Below are 19,221 nucleotides of genomic sequence, written 5' to 3'. Positions count from 1 at the left end.
GGGCGTGGTGGGCAATCGTGTGGCCGATAGAAACGCAGTCGCGACGAAACCAATTAAACTATAAACGACGGCTAGTTAATAACATTATCATCGACGAGCAATAACACCAACAACAACAATAATAATAATAATAATAATAAATACAATGCAACGACAGATAACCTATACGGCGCGTACACAATGAACGCTGGAAGGGGTTAATGATTTTTCTTATATTATTATGTACGAAAACAATCGAGTTGAGGAGGACCAACGAAGGAGGGTGGAAAAAACGCTTTTGACGTCGAGACCGACTATAATATAGGAGAAGCCTCGTACGTTTGGAGATTTCGGGTTGGACGGTTCGCGCCCGCACACACACGCAGGGGGGTGTCGAGGCCCCCAACGAGGCGCGAACAATGCGTCATTGTTGGCAGAACTGCGTTCCGATAATTATTACTCGTCAACAGCCGAACCGGTGATTGATGGTATGTGTGTGTGAGCTCCAAGTCTCCCCGTGGGTCCCGGGGTCGAGTTCACGCGCGGGAATGCCGTTGTTTGTCGCCCAAGTACGCAGTGCGTGCCCGTTGCCTCCTCCTCCGCTTGCGTTCGTTCTACGCGTCGTCTTCGTTCTCAACGCGCATAAAATAATAATAATAAATATATACTGTCGTGTGGCCCAAGGTTCGTGCGCCCGACCAAAATACAAATTCCGGGTCCAGAGATTTGACTTTTCTTCATAAACACTTTTTCCGAGTCACCTAGTTTTAAACCCTCTTCCTTCCCTTTGGGTAAACCGGCCCAGTCCGCGAATCCTCTTTTTATCGGTATAAATTATATTAGTCGACGTTAGTCCAAACGACCACGCTGACCGGCCAGAACCATTGAGTTTTATATTATATCCCTCGACATTTATTATTAATATTATTAAATATTAATGTTACTATTACATTCAACCGTCCTCGAGTCTACGTGGTATCCGCGTGCTGATTCATTGCCGTCGTCACCGCGTAAATGCACTGTCAACGCCACCGTTTGGGCGCATAAATCGCGGGGTAAATAATCGCTTTGGAATGCCAAAGAGCAGTATGGGTTTTTTACGAACGGCGTGCTGATTTTTATATTACCGGACGGTCCTTAAACCACGGTCGTTAAATTATCATTAGGTATTTTTTTTTTTTATCGTCAAACGTTTATAGTAATTTTTTAACGATTTCAGATAGTGCAGGTGACTGCGTTGGACGGCGACAGCGGCAACAACGCTAGGGTCACGTACAAAGTGTCCAGCGGCGACGGCGGCTCTCTGGACGTGCACCCTAACACGGGATGGGTATACGTCAAAGCTCCGCTGGACCGGGAAACTCGGGACACGTACGAGCTGACCGTGGTGGCTGCTGACAACGGATCCCCCGGGCCCCTGGCCACGACCGTGGTGGTAATTGTCACCGTGGCCGACGTCAATGACAACGATCCAGAATTCGACAGGGATCACTACGAGTTCCACGTGGAAGAGAACCGACCGGTCGCCACCGTGTTCGGGACCGTGTCGGCCACCGATCGGGATGCCGGCGACAACGCTCTAGTTCGGTACTCACTGTTGCCAACCAACTCCAGCTTCAACATCAACCTGTATTCCGGTAAGTCCGAAACGAACATTTCAACAGTTATAAATTCTAATCATATCAATGTAATGTTACATAAAAATACTTAACTTTTAGGTTAATTAACAAATACAACGGGTATACATTGAATTTTCATAAATTTAAGTTATAGACGTAGGCTATTCGTGACCATTTTTTTAAAATCTCATTTCGAAATTTTGTAACTCGACAAAGCGATAATAATTAATTTTTATGAGGTTCATTGTAAAATATTTTCTAAGCTTCGCACGGAAGTAAAAAAAACAACTAGGTACGACCTGTCAACAGAACCGCCGAAACCGTGGTGTTAATTTAATAGAAAACATAATTATTTATGCCCCGGCATACCTATTAAACCCAACACTCGAAAGTCAAATGGTAATGTATGTATAATAATTAATTATATATACATATATTGGAAGTAGGCAAGCGTACATGATTGATCGTAGTCTGTATATTTTCGGTTCGCGATACGTCCCCGTTCATATTAAAAATAAAAATATATTACCTATATCTTATTACCATAATGTTTTGTAATGACAACTTTTTTCTTTTTTTTTTCTTTTGCATATAGTTTGTTTTACAGTACACGTGACTAGCGTTTGACGCCAGACGCGCCTTTTCGTTAACCGTTCACTTACCGGTTTGTATAATATGGGAATTCGTTACCGCTTTAACCAGGACTGGATTAACCAATAGGTATAGCGCCTAGGCTCTGGGAGACTATACACCTGTTAAGTTTAACAAATTTGTTAAACCGTGTTGACCATTATTGACGGGTAGTTCGTTTTTTATATATTTTTTAACAAAATCGTTCTCTTTCCAGTATGATATTTCTAATGTTTATGGCCCTAAATTAGTGTGATTAAATAAGGCATTTTCAGTAATTAACCATCTGGGGGGTGTTAAAAATTATAGATTAACCTCTATCCATGCAAACAGACTTCATTCGACCGTTGGTGAAACAGCTGTAGTCGGAATATTAAGTCGGTATATTCGGTATGTAATTAAAATATTTTCGAGGTGTCCGCGTCCTCGCAGTCGAATAATAATTTCATGAACGTTTTGTAAACATGGACATTTTTCGAGTGGGCTAGTTCGTCGAACGGCGTGTGTATGCATGCATGTATTATATGTATTATGTGCTATTAACGGCGCGCGCTCGTTTGAGTTATGGCCACAATATAATGGTGCGAGTATTAGCCGATGACATTGATATCTGCCGTTGTAGGTTTTTCACCCACCCGGGCATTCCACACGCCCAACGATTAATGAGCTCTAGGGTCCAAGAAAGTTATGAAACTTCCGGCCGGCCATAAACCGACGGCGCAACAATGATAATTATTATTGTATCGGTGGTAAACTTGCTTTTGTCCGTTTTTAATTAATTCGCTTGTGTACGCCTATCAACAACCACAATAAACGCAACGGGTCGACTTCCATTGATACTACATCACTGTTGTTATTTTTTGTTTGTTTTTACAGCATACTCTCCACTCGCATACGTTTCAGATTGCTACACTATTAACTACCGGCGTTTATAAAATATACTTAGCTCTTTCATTGCTCTCCGCGTGCCCCCGTTGTAAAAAAAAAAAAAAATAATAACATTTTTCAACCATAGCACACAACATTATGCTTGCTGGAGTTATTCAAACACCACCTGAACTCATAACGTTCAAGAGGTCTTGGTTCCATGACTGGTCGGTTTAGGTTAGACCCAAGCTTTTGTGTGTGCGCCTATGTACCTACGGTTTTGACTGACGCGTAACACGAGAATAAACAAACTGAATAGAAAATATCCTTCTCGTATTATAAGTACTTGTTATTATTGTTATTATTAATCATTTGTCAGGTCATTTTGACTACTTATATACCTCGTTCTATAATATGGGTCTGCTTGCTTCGGTATTATAATATTATATATTTATATGTTTATAACAGCCACGGAAAAATAGTATTATAAAAATCGAACAACATTTGCAATTCTTTTCTAAGGATACACTTCAACCGGTTCGGTCAGAGGTCTCTCTTTTTTCTGTGGATACTGTTAGCATTGGGCAGGTAGTTCAAACCCGTTCCAAATGCGTTCACCCACGTTTTCCTCCCTTTGAACTAATTATATTATAAAGTCAACCACAGTATTCTCAATTTTTACTGTGTGCAATGAGAATAAATAATAATAATTATAAACATCTTGTTCGCCTCGCTATTTGTACTAGCTATTTCCTACAGTTTAAATTTTGGTAGCCGCGTTTGGTGCGTGGCTAGGTCGATCGGTTTGGACGGCTACTGCCAAATTACTGGTTGAAACGTACTCTACAACAGTCACACACGGGCGTGTTACAAAATACATATAATATTATTATTATAATAATATATATATATATTTATTTTAAGATCAGTGCGTGTTTGGTTCGCGTGCGCGCAATCGTTGTATTATACGACTGTGGGTCGAATACAGAGAACTATATTTTATATGTATATATTGTAATTATTCCGTAGTGCCAGTAGTAATACTATACTACCGAGTAGTATATTTACTTGGTTAACACGCGGGACCTATGATATAATAACCGTCAGAATCCCATCAAAAATTAAATATTCTCGTGTGTAACGCAGCAGCAGGAAAAAAAATCAAATGAAAAACAATCGCTGAGGCCTTGAGGTCTCTCAAACACCCTGCGGGCCACTTATATAAACCTACCTATCTGCCTACCGAATACAGACTGTTGTCTTCATGACCGTCACCCGAGTTACTCTCCGGCTCCCTAATACACGCCCGCCTAGCCGTTGGCAGTATAATAAAAAAATTAGTAATCATAATAATAAAGGAAGAATATCTCTCCGGACTTCGCCGCTTGTATTACGTTCCGAATCGGTATTTTCAATATGAATAATAATAAATCATGTCGCCGACTAAAATATTAATAAATTTGTAATAATAGTTCCCATACAATGGGGCATGGACGAGCTTTAGGCGGCTTAACCGTTTTCCACCAAATTCTCCATTTATACTTTTCCAGTTTCTGCCAAATAAAATACTTCAACCATTTCGTACAAGTGTATCAATGCACGCTATAAAAAATTACGTTAGGTTAGACATTTTTCCCGAAAAAAATTATTTTATGTAAATACACATAAAAATCTAGGAAATATTTTTGGAAAAAGCGAATTTTCATAAAAAAAAATTTTAAAAATGAGTAATTCAAATTGTATGATCTGGTAAGACTAGTCATAATTTTTTTAACTGGGCTCTAGGGAGGCGTCCATTCAATTGATTAATTAACATTTACAACAATAAAAATAATCGTTTTTCATGTATTACCGTGTTTGAAATTTACGTTCATACATTTTTTCTATTATACTTATACTCGAGTCTCCATTGTTTTTGTCGCCGGGTTTATCGCTCGTTTGCATATAGGTACACATACACATACATTGAAAATAGTTTCAATAGAATATTATTATCATATTACACGAGGAAACAACCACGGCCGGCATCGCACTGTCGCGTTAATTATTATTCTTATTCGGCAACACCGTACGCGGAGATGCTTAGAACGAAATTCATTCACCCTATAACTGTACATACGCCGTGCATTATCGCTGTGCCGTTGTCGTTATGATTACAGCAGGCGAAGAAATATTAATTTTATGCGGCATGCGGTACACTACATACATACAATATTATACGTATAATGTATTTTAATCGCACCGCGAACAATGGATGTTACTTCTGAGATTGGTTTGTGTTGTGCTGAAAGACCGAATCATCATCATCGCCGTCGTCGTCTCCTCCCCCTCGGGCCCCTCGCTCAAGCCCGTGTTAATTAAACGGCTGCCTACGCGCTTAGGCACACACACACACATATATACACACACCATACACTATACATATTATCCAAAACGCGTTCGACGACGACTGTCCGCTGCAGTTTTTTTTCTCATTACGACCAACCGACCCGACCGTCGCTGATTACATCGATCATTAGGAATCGAGCATATTCGCTTCGTGAAATAATAATAATAATGTATAACGCACACACACGCCGCATGTGCCTCATGACCCGTTTGGTCGGTGGCCCCTAACTTCGATGCAACTCGATGCAGATTTATTTACTCTTCGGTTCTGTGTGTAAAATTTACTTGTAAGCTTCAAACTATCTGTAATACAGCAATAATTATCATTCAATATATATTATTATTATTAAAGTGTTGATAGGGTATCAATTGTCAATGACAAAATTATTATCGAAATCATTTGAAAAAATATTTTATAATAATAATAATATAGAAAACCATACTTATATTGCTTGAGATATTATGTTTGTCAATATTTCTTTAAAAAAGGTGACGGATAGAGATTTATGAAAGGTGAAGAAGAAAAGCAATTCTAAGTTTTCCCATTTTAATGTTATTTATTTTAACTTGTTTTGACTAAAAATTGACACTACAAAATATATTGATATTAGGTATTTGTGTGTGATAATCTCACGAAACGAAAATAATACACACACGTTGTCGCCGCCGCTGTGTCCCTTTTTTTGGGACATACCTGTCTAAATATTTAACACGTATTGCCGCAGACATCCGATGTGTATACAACGAGAATGAATTCTACACCGAAACGCCATTAGATAACCCGTCACCGTTTTCCTCAGTCGGGGTATTTTAACACCCATTATTTTGTTTTTGTATTACAATCCGTCCGCTTATATAAATACTAGTGTTTACGACGCGTTACAATATTCCAATATTTACACCGCCGTCGGAGTCGTAAAAACGAAAAAGAAAGAAAGAAAATAAAAACCACCACCGCCGAATGATGACTGCGGGGTCGCGTTCCCGTGATAAAGAAACGCAAACATCTCGGCAAGAGATCCAAGGCCGCCGTAAAAATTAATTTGTTTACAAAACGTGTGCAAACACAATATAACATATGCATACACACACAAGTCGCGCGAACACTGTCTCTGGTGATAATAGATTTATTATGGGAAAAAATGTGTCGGCGAGAAAAATAGCCTAATAGATAAATATCTGTTTCGTTGATAATATACAGTAGGAAATTTTCATTAAAACGGTTTCATAATATGTAGATAAACCTTCATACATAGGTCGAGTATACCTACAGCTTTTTTCTTTCTTCGATCCGTAGCCGATAGCACTTGCGGTCTTCCGTCCAATGCACGTGTATTCTTAATCGTGTGAATCGTTTTTTGCAGGCGAACTCAGCACCAAAGAACCGTTGGACCGGGAAACACGGGCCTGGCACGAGGTGATCGTCGAGGCCAGGGACCAGGACGGCGGGGTCAGGGGTCGCAGCAAGCGCGTTAAGGTCAAGGTCATCGTGACGGATGTCAACGACAACGCTCCCGTCATCGTGGACCCACAACAAGACGTGGTGGCCGTTCGAGAGCAACAACCACCTGGGATCGAAGTGGTCACAGTCAAAGCCACCGACCCCGACCAGGGCAACAACGCCACGCTCACCTATTCCATCCTCAAAGGTATGTAACCGAAAAACTATTCTTGTAGCTCGCCCGATAAATATTAAACCCGGCATTGGGAGTGTCACGTGGAATATTTCTGTGGACAAATAGGCACTGGTCTACAGCATAGGCATAACTCCAAAATTACGATTATTTTCTCATACATATCTTTGTTTATGAATTATCGTTATTCGGTCTGGGCTGCTTGCTGCATGTTTTCACTAGTTTAGTATGTCGGTCAGAAAACCGATTAGAAAATACTCAGTACTCTGATGATAATATTCAAGCATACGTGCTTCCTGAAAATAATTATTTAATTATTATTTCTTATACATGCCTACAGACAGAAATAGGATTTTTTTATAGAACCTGTACCTATGACGTATAATATTATTTTATACGGTCGATTAACGTTGTTAGCGCACGAGTTCATTCCGGCAGTGGTCGTGATCTTCTAATTTTGGAGTTGTTGTTGTGATGGCCAAGCAGGAGACTTGGCTTCACGTTTTCGATAATGTACGCTAATTAACACATAGACCGCCTCTACGCTGTTACAGGTCGCGATTCGGACGGCAACGGCGAATTCTTCATCGACCGCATCACCGGCGTCATAAGAACCAAAGTGTCGCTGGACCACGAAGAGAAATCTATGTACAGGCTGTCAGTGGCAGCCACGGATAACGGGCACCCGCCCAAGCAGACCGTGCGAATGCTCAGGGTAGAAGTGTTGGACCTAAACGACAACCGGCCAACGTTCACCAGCTCCAGCCTCGTGTTCCAGGTATTTTAATATAACTTTGACCGTTATACCTAATATGTAAGTTTCTCAGGTTCTCAGATAGCGTGATTACATTGGAAACTCTAATAGAACTTTTTAGTTCTTCTTCGGTCACCTCGAGTTTCGTGCGTTAATAGTGATTAAATTTAACGCCGTTAACTTAGATGTAATATTAGGATTAGATACTTACATTTCATACTACGAATGCTGATTTTATACCGCACTCAATTTGCGGTTTCGATAATCGTTTATCGAATAGTACCCGACCCATGCGATGGTCGGATGGTACGTTGTGATAACCAGTTCCCGTTTACCGCTTTTTGTCTCCAATTTTTTTGGCGTCCAATAAATTTAAATGACCTCCGAGTCGCATTTTGAAACGCTGCGTCGACGACGGGGAACATGCCATTTTTGCACTGTTGTATTTAATATATAAATATTTTAAGTATACGACCCCGCCGGTGAAGCGAATAAATTGGATTGTTCGGGGGGACATAAATCAACGGGGGGCGACATGCAGAGAAAGGACAGAGGCTCAGATACTTCTAATTGTGTTCATCTCGACGCGACCGGGTACACGAGGAATTCCAAAACTATTCAAAAATCCAGATAAAGTCATTATATTAACCTGTTCATTTTCGCGTATTTTTGTCGTTGTTATAATAATAATAACGGTGTGGAGAAAATAATAAATAATCAAATAAAATGGCTAAATAAATGTTTATGTATTTTATTCAAAAAATTAAAACTGGTTTCGATGCAACCAAGAAACACCGACGGTCAGCCGCGCACCAGTTGCACCGAAAATAAAGAAAATAATAATACAAGATAAAAACAATTCGCCTATATTCAATTGAAACCCGGTTTCGAAACGGCGAAGGTACGCGTTTACTTTTTGTTCGCTCACGATGACTTCTCTTTACTTATTTATTGTTCGACTTTTTTTCCCCTCCCGTTTATTTATTCATTTCTATCCGCTCGCAGCGCACAAACGAGATCCAGTGCTCACGATAAGACATTGTTACTCGAGCAAAAAAAAAAATAATAAATAAATAAATGAAATTCCTAACTCGCTCAGAAAAAAATCAAAGCCGAACGAAACTGAACTTCACGTGTTATGCATATTTTATATCATAGGGTATGTGCTCGCATTAAAAGTTTCTGTCGTGATCTGACTTTTCGGTCCTAATGAACGTCGTCGTATATATGTTTTTATTGTACAGAACCGCAGCACCGGATGTAGACTTTTTGTGGACAACATTTTTTCTACTCTTCGATTCGGATCAGATACGGAATTAGTCACGAACTAACGAGATTTGCATTAATACTTAAAAGATTTATGTTTTTTGATTTGGATCGGTTTAATTAAGAGGCAACGGTGGGTGCGCATTGGTCGAGTTTTATGAAATGAGATTCTGATGTAGGGAATAAATAATAATAATAAAAAAAAACAGCCAACCGATTTTCCCTCGCTCGCTGACCGGCCGAAGATTATGTCCGTCGATTGTTCACCGATGAAATTCACTCTGCGGTGGAGTCCATAACCCGAAACCCACGTAGGGGCCGTTACACGGCGGTAGCAGTAGTTGACCTATAAAGTTGGTTCATCAGACGAGTATAAAATATAATTATTATATCCGTTCATGTATAATTAACCGGCATAAAATGAAATTACTTTCAAGGAAATAATGATTGCATACTGAAATTGGAAATTCATGCCAGCGCATGAAAAATTATTATACTACAGCCGGATCAACGCGCGTTTTGTGTTAATTTAATAACTACATCATCACTAAATTTAAACTTAAACCGGTATTCTGCTTTAAACTTACTTATTCTCAAGCTATATTTTCCTTACCCAATATCTTAATATTTTCCTATACTATGATTAACTTTAGTTTTATCCAACTATGCATTTTTTTTACTACGGAGAACAATTATGCGCTTAATACCGAGCCTCGTTATTATATTTAACCACGTACACTAGTTTTTACTCATAGACCATACGTCATATCCTCTGTGTGTTGATTTATTGTAATTTCTAATAAAACTTGTGTGCTTGCAGGTAAAGGAAGACGTACCGATCGGAAGCATAGCCGGCCGTATAGCCTGTTCGGAAAGCGCAGGTGCCGCTTCGGCGGGTCGCGGCCAAGTCAAGTACACGCTCAGGCATTCGGACGTCAGCCAACAGGTGTTCGACCTAGACCGAAGCACGGGCGCTCTGATCGTCGCCGGCAGGGTGGATAGGGAGGCCAAATCTTTATACGAGATGGAAGTACACGCACTCGACACGGGCACCAGCACGAACCCGCAGAGCAGCTCGGTGTCGGTCAGGGTGGAGGTGTTGGACGTCAACGACAACCCGCCCAAATGGCCTGCCGATCCAGTCACCCTGCACGTGCCTGAAAACGCCGTAATCGGATCGGTTGTGTACAACTTCACCGCTACCGACGCCGACCTGGACGCTAACTCGGAACTCCGGTATTCCATCGCACAGCAGTGGCCGGTCCAAGCATTTTCTCTGGATCCACTCACTGGAATGCTCACGCTAGTGGACCAACTAGACTTCGAAGCCGTCGGCGAATACGTGCTGGCGGTGCGCGCCACCGATCAGGCGACTAACGTTTCCGAGAGACTGTACGCCGACATGACTGCCAGGATAATCGTGCAGGACGTCAACGACAATAGTCCTAGGATCGTGTCACCGACGTTCAAGAAGCTGTACGTGGACGCATCGACCCGGCCCGGTGACCGGTTGTGTCGCGTGGTGGCCGTCGACGACGATTTAGATGATGGTGGTCGCATCGTGTACACGATAAGCGCGGGCAACGAGAAAGGGGTGTTCAACATCGGGTACGACACGGGCGTGTTGGTGTTGACTAGACCCGCTGACAACGTCAAAGACCACACCCTTAACATCACCGTTGCCGACAGGGGTACGCCGCCCAGGTACTCGTACATGATGCTGGATGTAACGTTTGCTGCGGCCACCGATAGGTCCGTGCAGTTTGCCCAAAAGTTCTACGCCGCAAACGTATCGGAAGACGCGCCCGTCGGCAGTTTCGTAGCCAAAGTGACCGCCAACTCCAACGATAACAGTAAGTCGGCGATACATTCTTAACATGAAATATTTTTAGACTGGGAGTAAACAAAAAAACAAAGTTCCGCCATGATATTTCCAGGTATCACATCGATATATCTTGCCATCCTTAGTTTAAATCAGCATTCAGCTAATAAGAAAAATTATAGTGATTGATATTGGTGATGTTAAGTTAGGTTTCAAAGTGTTCGATTTTCCTTTTCTAAAAGTGCCGCATATGCAATTTTTTAAGATCCGAAGCCTTGCTTAATATTACCAGTCATTAAACTTACAATTATATTTAACGACTAGAGTATACACTTAAAACATCATTTGACGAGCGTAATACACTTAAAAGTTAACCGTTCGAGAATGATTGGAAATCAATAACGTAGATTGCTAACGCTATTAGATCCCGCTAGCCTGCGCTGATTAATTTAAAATTACTAAGTGCGGCGTTATAAGGCGAAGAATCCAATTTATAGTTATTATTACCAAAAATTACCGGGTTATAATGTTAAAATCGTGTCGTAAACACTAGTACCTATCGTTTAAAAATATTTATAATAATGTCTTAGATAAAATCTGTAAACATTTTCAATGAAAAATAATATGTAGCTAACATCCACACTTGTATACTCTTATGCTATTTATTATTATGATGATTTTAAAGAATTATTTTTTTTTTTAATTTTAGAAATTTCATACAGCATACCAGAAGGTATAGCTGAAAACTGCTTTCACGTTGACAAAGACCGAGGCATAGTGACGTTAAAAAGTCGAGTCGATCGAGAACAGACGTCGCACTATGTTTTTCCGGTATACGCGACTGACGAGATCAAAATGATTACGGACGTAGTGACGCTGGAAGTGGGAATACTGGATGTCAACGACCATAGTCCCAAATTCAAACACGAATCGTGTCACTCAATGATGGTACCAGAAAATCAAGAGCCGGCCGTCATACGCACGGTCGCAGCGGTAGATCCTGATTGGGGTGCCAACGGTCAGGTCGTGTATAGTATCACCGGTGGAAACGGAGGCAATAGGTTCTATTTGGATCCCAAGTCCGGCGAGCTGACGGCGAAGACTCTGGATCGAGAAGTGCAAGCGAAATATCAATTGACCATAACGGCTCAAAACCGGGGAAGCACGACCGCTGGACATTGCAACTTAACAGTGGTTGTCGAAGACGAAAATGACAACAACCCCGACTTTGAACAGATCAAATATGAAACGGTATTACTTGAAGACGCGTCCATCGGCACCAAAGTACTGACAGTCAAAGCTCACGACGTAGACATGGGCATGAACGCTAGAATTACATATTCGCTGTCTAACCAAACTGAAAACGTGTTCCAAATCGACAACAAAACAGGAGTCATCTACACAGTTGGGTGAGCACATAGCATTTTTCTTTGAAAACATAATATACCTTTAAACGGTAATAGCATTGATTTGAAAGTAAACAGATAAGCGCCGCTATAACTAGAACGGCGACCGAGTTTAATTGGGATTTCTGTGTGAAAGCTGACACAGATTTTGTGCATAGCACCGCTTATCTGTATATTTTAAAATCAGTGATCTAGGTAAAGTTAAACGATTGAGTTAGGTAAAAACAGCAAGTCAATAAACAATGTGCGTTATTATCATTTCTTTTAGAAATCTAGACCGAGAGCGGCAATCCAACTACTGGTTACAAATAGTGGCCAGAGACGGTGGCAAATACAATCCGAGGTCTTCAACGGCACTGGTCCACGTCAAAGTGTTGGATGTTAACGACAATTCACCGATATTTTCTAAATACCCGTTCACGGCCGAAATTCTATCTCACGTTCAACCAGGCATGGACATCCTACGGATCTCTGCGACGGACAAGGACGAAGGATCTAACGCCGACGTCCTTTACTCGTTCAAAGATAATGAGGCTGGCAATCGATTTCGGATGAACCCGAACACTGGAGTGGTCACGGCGTCGTCTAGCCTTGCCTCGGAAAATGGTAAAGTATTCCATTTAGAAGTTATAGCAACGGACAAAGGGAACCCGTCGCAGAGTTCAGTGGGTCTTGTGGAGATCAAAATCGGTGAACACTTTGAACGGATCCCGGTTATGAGGTTCAAGAACTCGACCTATCACGTTACAATACCGGAGAATTTAGAAGTCCACAAGGATGTACTCGAGGTAAGTGTTCAAACTCAAATCTTCTGCATGCTTGAATGAATCGTTAATAAAAATGTCTCACTTTTTGTTGTCCACAGATTTCGGCCTACCGCAGTGACGGGCGTAAGCAAAAAGTGTCCTACAGGTTGGCTCCCGTTAACAACGAAGACGGATTATTCTACATCGATGAGGAAACCGGCGTTATCCGGGTCGGTAAGTCCGAATCACTTGACTTCGAGAGTCACAAGTCTGGCATACATCTAGTGGCTATAGCGCAAACGGATGCGCCTGCTTCCACGTTTATGTGGGGCTACGCGGACGTATGGATCTATTTGTCCGATCTCAACGACAACGGTCCGGTATTTGCACAAAAGGAGTACATAGCTACAGTGGCTGAGGGAAATTCGAAGGGAACTTTCGTCATGAGAGTGTCTGCTGTGGATCTCGATGAAGATCAAAACTCTAAGTTATCCTATCACTTGGTCGACGGCAATCACGACAATGCTTTCGTAATCGATCCCACTGACTCCGGGATCGTCAAAACCAATATCGTGTTGGACAGCGAGATAAGAGACTCGTACAAGTTGACTGTGATAGCGACAGACGAAGGGACGCCACAAATGACGGGAATGGCCACTATCCGAGTGACGGTCATCGATGTTAACGATAATCGACCTTCGTTTCCGCCACAAAGTACCATCAGCGTCAAAGAAGGTAAAATATGGCCATTACATTAGCACCGTTGCGTTACCATATGTTTAACAACTGATTTTTTTAAACGTTTTTTGTACTTAATTTTAGGTTTGGAAGTTGGAAGTACAATAACGACGGTGGTGGCGAACGACGTTGATACGCATCCGACGTTGACTTACACGTGGGCAAACTCGGTAGGAATGACCGACAAGAAACTATTCGCGTTGGACAGATACAGCGGACGCATTCAGTTGATTGGCGACTTGGATTATGAACAGACTCGATCCTATCGATTGGAAATACTCGTATCGGACTCGAAACATACGGCCCAGACGGAACTGTCCATTTCGGTGACAGACGACAATGACAACTCTCCAGTTTTCGACCGACCTCATTATACTTTTACAATGACAGGTGCTTATCCATGCCACTTTGAATTTCTAACTTTCTGTTTGCGTAGCACATTTTCTAAATGCCCGCAAACTTATATCATTTCAGAAAACACTTATGGAGAGTCTTCGATGCAAGTCAACGCGAGGGACTTAGATTCCGGCTTGAACGGAAAAATCAAGTATAGTTTAGTCGATGACGTAAATGGATTTAGAATCGATCAACAAACTGGAATGATTACCGCCAACCGTTTGTTATTCGATCAAAAACTAATGAAAATGGTAAGTAACGCATTTTACATTCTCTTATGGTCAACGATAATATTTTAATGACCGTCGTATCACAGGGATTTGTCGACCTACTGGTTAAAGCTACCGACCAAGGAACCCCACATCGATCTACCGTCATTGCTGTTCGAGCTAACATAAACGACGTGATGCATTCAAGTGTTGTGAAATTTGCACAAAACGAGTACAGGTTAGCCGTTTATTCCCTTTATAAATCTGCTGACATACGCTTGACTTGCAGTTGTATATTTAATGTCGTTTTTATGTTATATTTTCACAGAGTATCTATACGGGAGAGCATCCGTCTAGGAGAACCGTTTTTAAAACTTTTACCCGGCTATTCGGTAGACGACTCGATGCAGTTCAACGTGGTCGACGGAGACGAAGATGACCACTTCGACTTGATCAGCCCGACTGGAGAACTCATAGTAAAGAAACCTTTGGATCGCGAGAGTCGGGACATATATTCACTGCGGATCAGCGATCGCATCAACACCACTTACGTTTACGTTCACGTGATAGTGGACGACTCTAACGATAATGCTCCACGGTTTGTTAGCTCCGATTATAGTGTTACCGTCCCGGAAAATACACCCGTCGGACATTCGATTGCAAAGTTAACGGCCAAAGACCTAGACTCGCCTCCGAAATCCGATATATTCTACGAAATAACGTCAGGCAATGGCAAAGATTATTTCAACGTCGACAGAAATACCGGCGAAGTATTCGTAAAAACCAATTTAGATTACGACGTCGACGTTACGGAGCACAGTTTGGTGATCAAAGCTCAGGACGGAGGTAAGTCACCTGACTACCCTCTATTCTCGCTAGCCGTTCTCAAAATCAGGCTGGAAGACGTCAACGATAACGCTCCGAAGTTCCCCGTCTCCGAGTACTTGGAGTTTGTGGGTGAAAACGAACCGGTGGGCGCTTTAGTGTTTACGGCAAAAGCCACAGACGCGGACCGCGGATACTACGGACAACTCAACTACTCTATTGCCTCGTCGGCCGCCTATTCGGGAGCCGAAGACTCGTGGAAAATGTTCAAAGTCGACTCGTCCTCTGGTCTGGTAACTACCAATGCCGTGTTCGATTACGAGGCTAGGAGCAGGTACACGTTCACTATAGTGGCGAGCGATGCGGCGGGAAAGACCACCCGGGTTCGAGTGAAAATCGAAATCGAAGGAAAGGACGAATTCGCGCCACAATTCATCGAGCGGACGTTCAAGTTTATGATAAACACGTTCGACCTGCCAGTGGAGTACATCGTCGGTCACGTGTCGGCGACAGACAGAGACAAAGGCCCTGAAGGCCGGGTAGTGTACCATTTGACTACTCAAAATTCGTATTTCAAAGTGAATCGCACCACCGGCGCCATAATCGTCAAAAAGAAAATCGACGGTAATTTCGATGCGACCCAAGACATAAGTCTCGTGGTGACGGCGAGCTCGGGTAAACAGGGTTCGTTGACTAACGTGAGCGTCGTGGAGATATCGTTCGATCCGCTGGCTCAGCCTGGTTTGAACATGGCCAGTAGTTCGAATGGACAGAACACTGGATCCTCTTCGAGTGTCGTCGACTGGATCATCGGCATTTTGTCCGTCGTCATGTTGATCGTCCTTCTCTTAGGTGGCATAATGTTCTACTTCCATTTGAAAAACAAACAACACCGAAACATAAATAAACCCGAACTCAGCGGTCATCAACGCACGGACAACACGTACGTTGACCCGGGCGCGTTCGACACGATTCCCATACGGGGAGTAAGCAACGCGCAAGTTGGCCAATTCGCACCACCCAAGTACGACGAGATACCCACGTACCGAAACCACAGCAGCACTAATTCAGGAGCGGCGACTACATCCGATCTGTCCGGATCTGAGAAGTCTGGATCCAGCGGCCGGGGTTCCGCCGAAGACGATGTGGAAGACGAGGAAATCCGCATGATCAACGAGCGGCAAAACGCGGACAACCTATCCGAAGTGACGGCCCGAAACACTCAAGAGTATTTGGCCCGTCTGGGAATCGTCGATGCTCAAGCGGTGCCCCCGCACTTACCTGAAGAAAACCGGTTGTCGTCGAGACGCAGGCCGATGGAAAACATCGACATGTACGACGAAGACGAGGCGGCCGACGGTGACATAACCAACATGATTTATGCCAAGCTTAGCGACGTGGGCAGTGAGCGAGGTGGCGGTGGCGGCGGCGGCGAAGAAGACAGCAAATCGGCAGTTTATTCTTCCGGCAAAGTACCGCCGCCTCAGCCTTCCATGGTTGGCTCGCTGAGCTCGATCGTGCACAGCGAAGAGGAGTTGACCGGCAGTTACAACTGGGACTACCTGTTGGATTGGGGTCCGCAGTACCAGCCGCTAGCACACGTGTTCAACGAAATCGCTCGGCTAAAGGACGACGCCAACTCCGTAAAGAGTTCCAATAGTGCGGCTTCTAATAGCAAAAGCAAAAAAATGGTTCCTAATCAGTCGGCTAAAAGCGGTAACGCGCCACCTCCGCCGCCGCCCCTTCTCACAAGCATGGCGCCAAGGGCGCTGTCGTCTAGACAGTCCACCTCGTCGTCTCATCACCACCAGACGCCCATGCTACTGGTGCCCCGGTCACCCATTAGCCACGAATCCAATCCCGGGTTTAGTCAGTCTGTGGCTATGTCGCCGTCGTTTTCGCCGTCTTTATCGCCGCTGGCCAACCGGTCGCCGTCGATGTCACCTCTACACTCGAATGCGTCCGCGTCTCACCCCATTCCTCGACAGAGGCATCAAACCACCGAGACCGAACTGAGAATATGAAGATGACAGCGGCAAACTAAAAGAGAAGAGGAAACGCCAACTCAGTCGCGGAAACCGACCGACAGCTCAATATCCTTTAACGTCTCTTTAACAAAATCGTTTTTCAAACCTATCGAAGAACAGTTTGTGGAACTTCATCGTCATTAAAATCTCAATTTACCATGTAATAAAGTAGATTTATTTGTATAATATAACCTAGTTTAATTTGTAACTAATGTTTTTACGAAAGACTCGAAAAGAAGGTTTTAAAATCAAATATAATTACTCTCGTTAAGTAAATTATAGACATTTGTGATAATTGTACATTTTTGTTTTAATAAATTATTTATTTAGATAATATTTTACATACGTACTGAATATTAAGAAAATAAATTCTAAGAATCTTGCCAACCAATCGGTGTACTAGTAATAATTGTTATATCGCCGACTGCTATTAAGCTGACAAATGCCATGGTTAAAAATCAAATTAAATTATATATGGATAGTTTTTAAGTATATTATGTGCAATGTCGTGTTTGCTCACTTTTCTCTGTTCAAAGATATTAATATTGTGTGAATGACTTAAAACCACTACACTAACTAATCGTGTTATTGTATATTGTAATGTGAATGATGTAATAAAGACTGTATAGTAGTTATTATTCAACAAAAACTGTTTGATTCGCCACGAGAGCCACATTTTTTCCTATGCATTTGCAACTCCATTTTGGATCGTTGTAGAGTTCAACCGTGAATATATTTTGTATAGTGTAGTTATACTTTAGCGTTGTCCATATTATTTATTTTTGCCATTATGTTAAGACTGTGAGATTTCATGACTTGTTTGTTTTTCACTTGCCGATTTTAAAATATATCATTAAAGCTAAGATGTACGCCATAGATACATAAAATTGTAACTAATTTTACCGTCCGTGTAAATTGTATACGTGTGAATTTGCAAATTACCAATTCACTCGCCGGTCTAATAATATGTTTAATGTTAACTATGTTTGTATAAATATAAACTGAATGTTTTCCTTTTATAATTTTTATATGAACATCAAAAAGATTAAATAAACAAAAGTCAATACTGATTTTATTCGTTTTATCCCTAATTCTAAATAGTACCTTAATACTCTGTTTTACCCAACTAATTTATAAAGCTATATTTATATCAAATGTTTTGTACCTTCACTACCTAGTCCTTTTTTCTATGCAGAGATATAAACAAAATACATTGGTATTCAGCGGGTACATATGCTGATAGTGTTAAGTGTGGTAAAATGATCGCTGACCATGTAGGAATTCGCAATTTCTTATGTCTTACGCACGGTGGTTTAAACCAATTTTTGCCGGAGAGAACAGCCAAAGATGCTTTTCTTTTTATAAAACATTGTTGGCTGAATTTTTGAGTTATTTTAAATGTCAAAATCGCATCATCGAAGCGATCGGTATGATGGAAGAAAAATGTATATCTTTTTATCAAACTTTCGCCATAACTCAATGATGAATAACTTTAGACTTCAAACATTTTATAACTAGAATTAATCACAACATTTGTTCACCTTAAAATTAATCAGCGAATGGCTACTAGATCAATTTTTGTTAAAAATTTCCTATCCTTTGTCCCTTAATAATTAGCTCTTTTGTAGTACTCTCAAACAATCGCGCCCAAAAAAAAAAGTAATAAATAAAAGCAGACATTTTTTTAAACAATTTTTGAGGTTGTATTTTACTTAATGTAACATAATATTTTAACCATTTTTTTTCCGTTCATACGGCTTCCACGGCAAGTATATTATGTTGTATGGGTACCTATTTATAACATTTGATATTGTAAAACAAATTCGGTAAAAAAAAAATTATTCTATAAAATATTATTTTAAACATATCACTAAATTAAAATTTAACTGATCACTCTTATAACTTATTTCTTATA

The 19,221-nt window shown here is 41.5% G+C and overlaps 1 protein-coding gene across 1 annotated transcript in view; it reads left to right on the top strand.

The window, feature by feature from the left end:
- Positions 1–18,376, top strand: part of LOC126834829 (protein dachsous) — a 92,733-nt gene extending 74,357 nt beyond the window's left edge. The window contains exons 8-18 of the mRNA XM_050567017.1: positions 1,199–1,616; positions 6,848–7,132; positions 7,672–7,895; positions 9,958–10,990; positions 11,669–12,368; positions 12,634–13,153; positions 13,231–13,846; positions 13,934–14,239; positions 14,324–14,496; positions 14,562–14,692; positions 14,783–18,376. Coding sequence (XP_050422974.1) covers positions 1,199–1,616; positions 6,848–7,132; positions 7,672–7,895; positions 9,958–10,990; positions 11,669–12,368; positions 12,634–13,153; positions 13,231–13,846; positions 13,934–14,239; positions 14,324–14,496; positions 14,562–14,692; positions 14,783–17,303 — 6,927 coding nt within the window. The 3' untranslated portion in view covers positions 17,304–18,376. The remainder of the gene's footprint in view (positions 1–1,198; positions 1,617–6,847; positions 7,133–7,671; positions 7,896–9,957; positions 10,991–11,668; positions 12,369–12,633; positions 13,154–13,230; positions 13,847–13,933; positions 14,240–14,323; positions 14,497–14,561; positions 14,693–14,782) is intronic.
- Positions 18,377–19,221: the final 845 nt, after the last annotated feature.

The sequence above is a fragment of the Adelges cooleyi genome, unplaced genomic scaffold, assembly GCF_023614345.1.
Source record: "Adelges cooleyi isolate 19-005CV unplaced genomic scaffold, UGA_ACOO_1.1 ACOO_flye_CR_arks_rails_tigmint_CR_PRNA_21, whole genome shotgun sequence".
In the NCBI taxonomy this organism is placed as follows: domain Eukaryota; kingdom Metazoa; phylum Arthropoda; class Insecta; order Hemiptera; family Adelgidae; genus Adelges; species Adelges cooleyi.
This window is presented reverse-complemented; position numbering and strand designations above follow the sequence as displayed.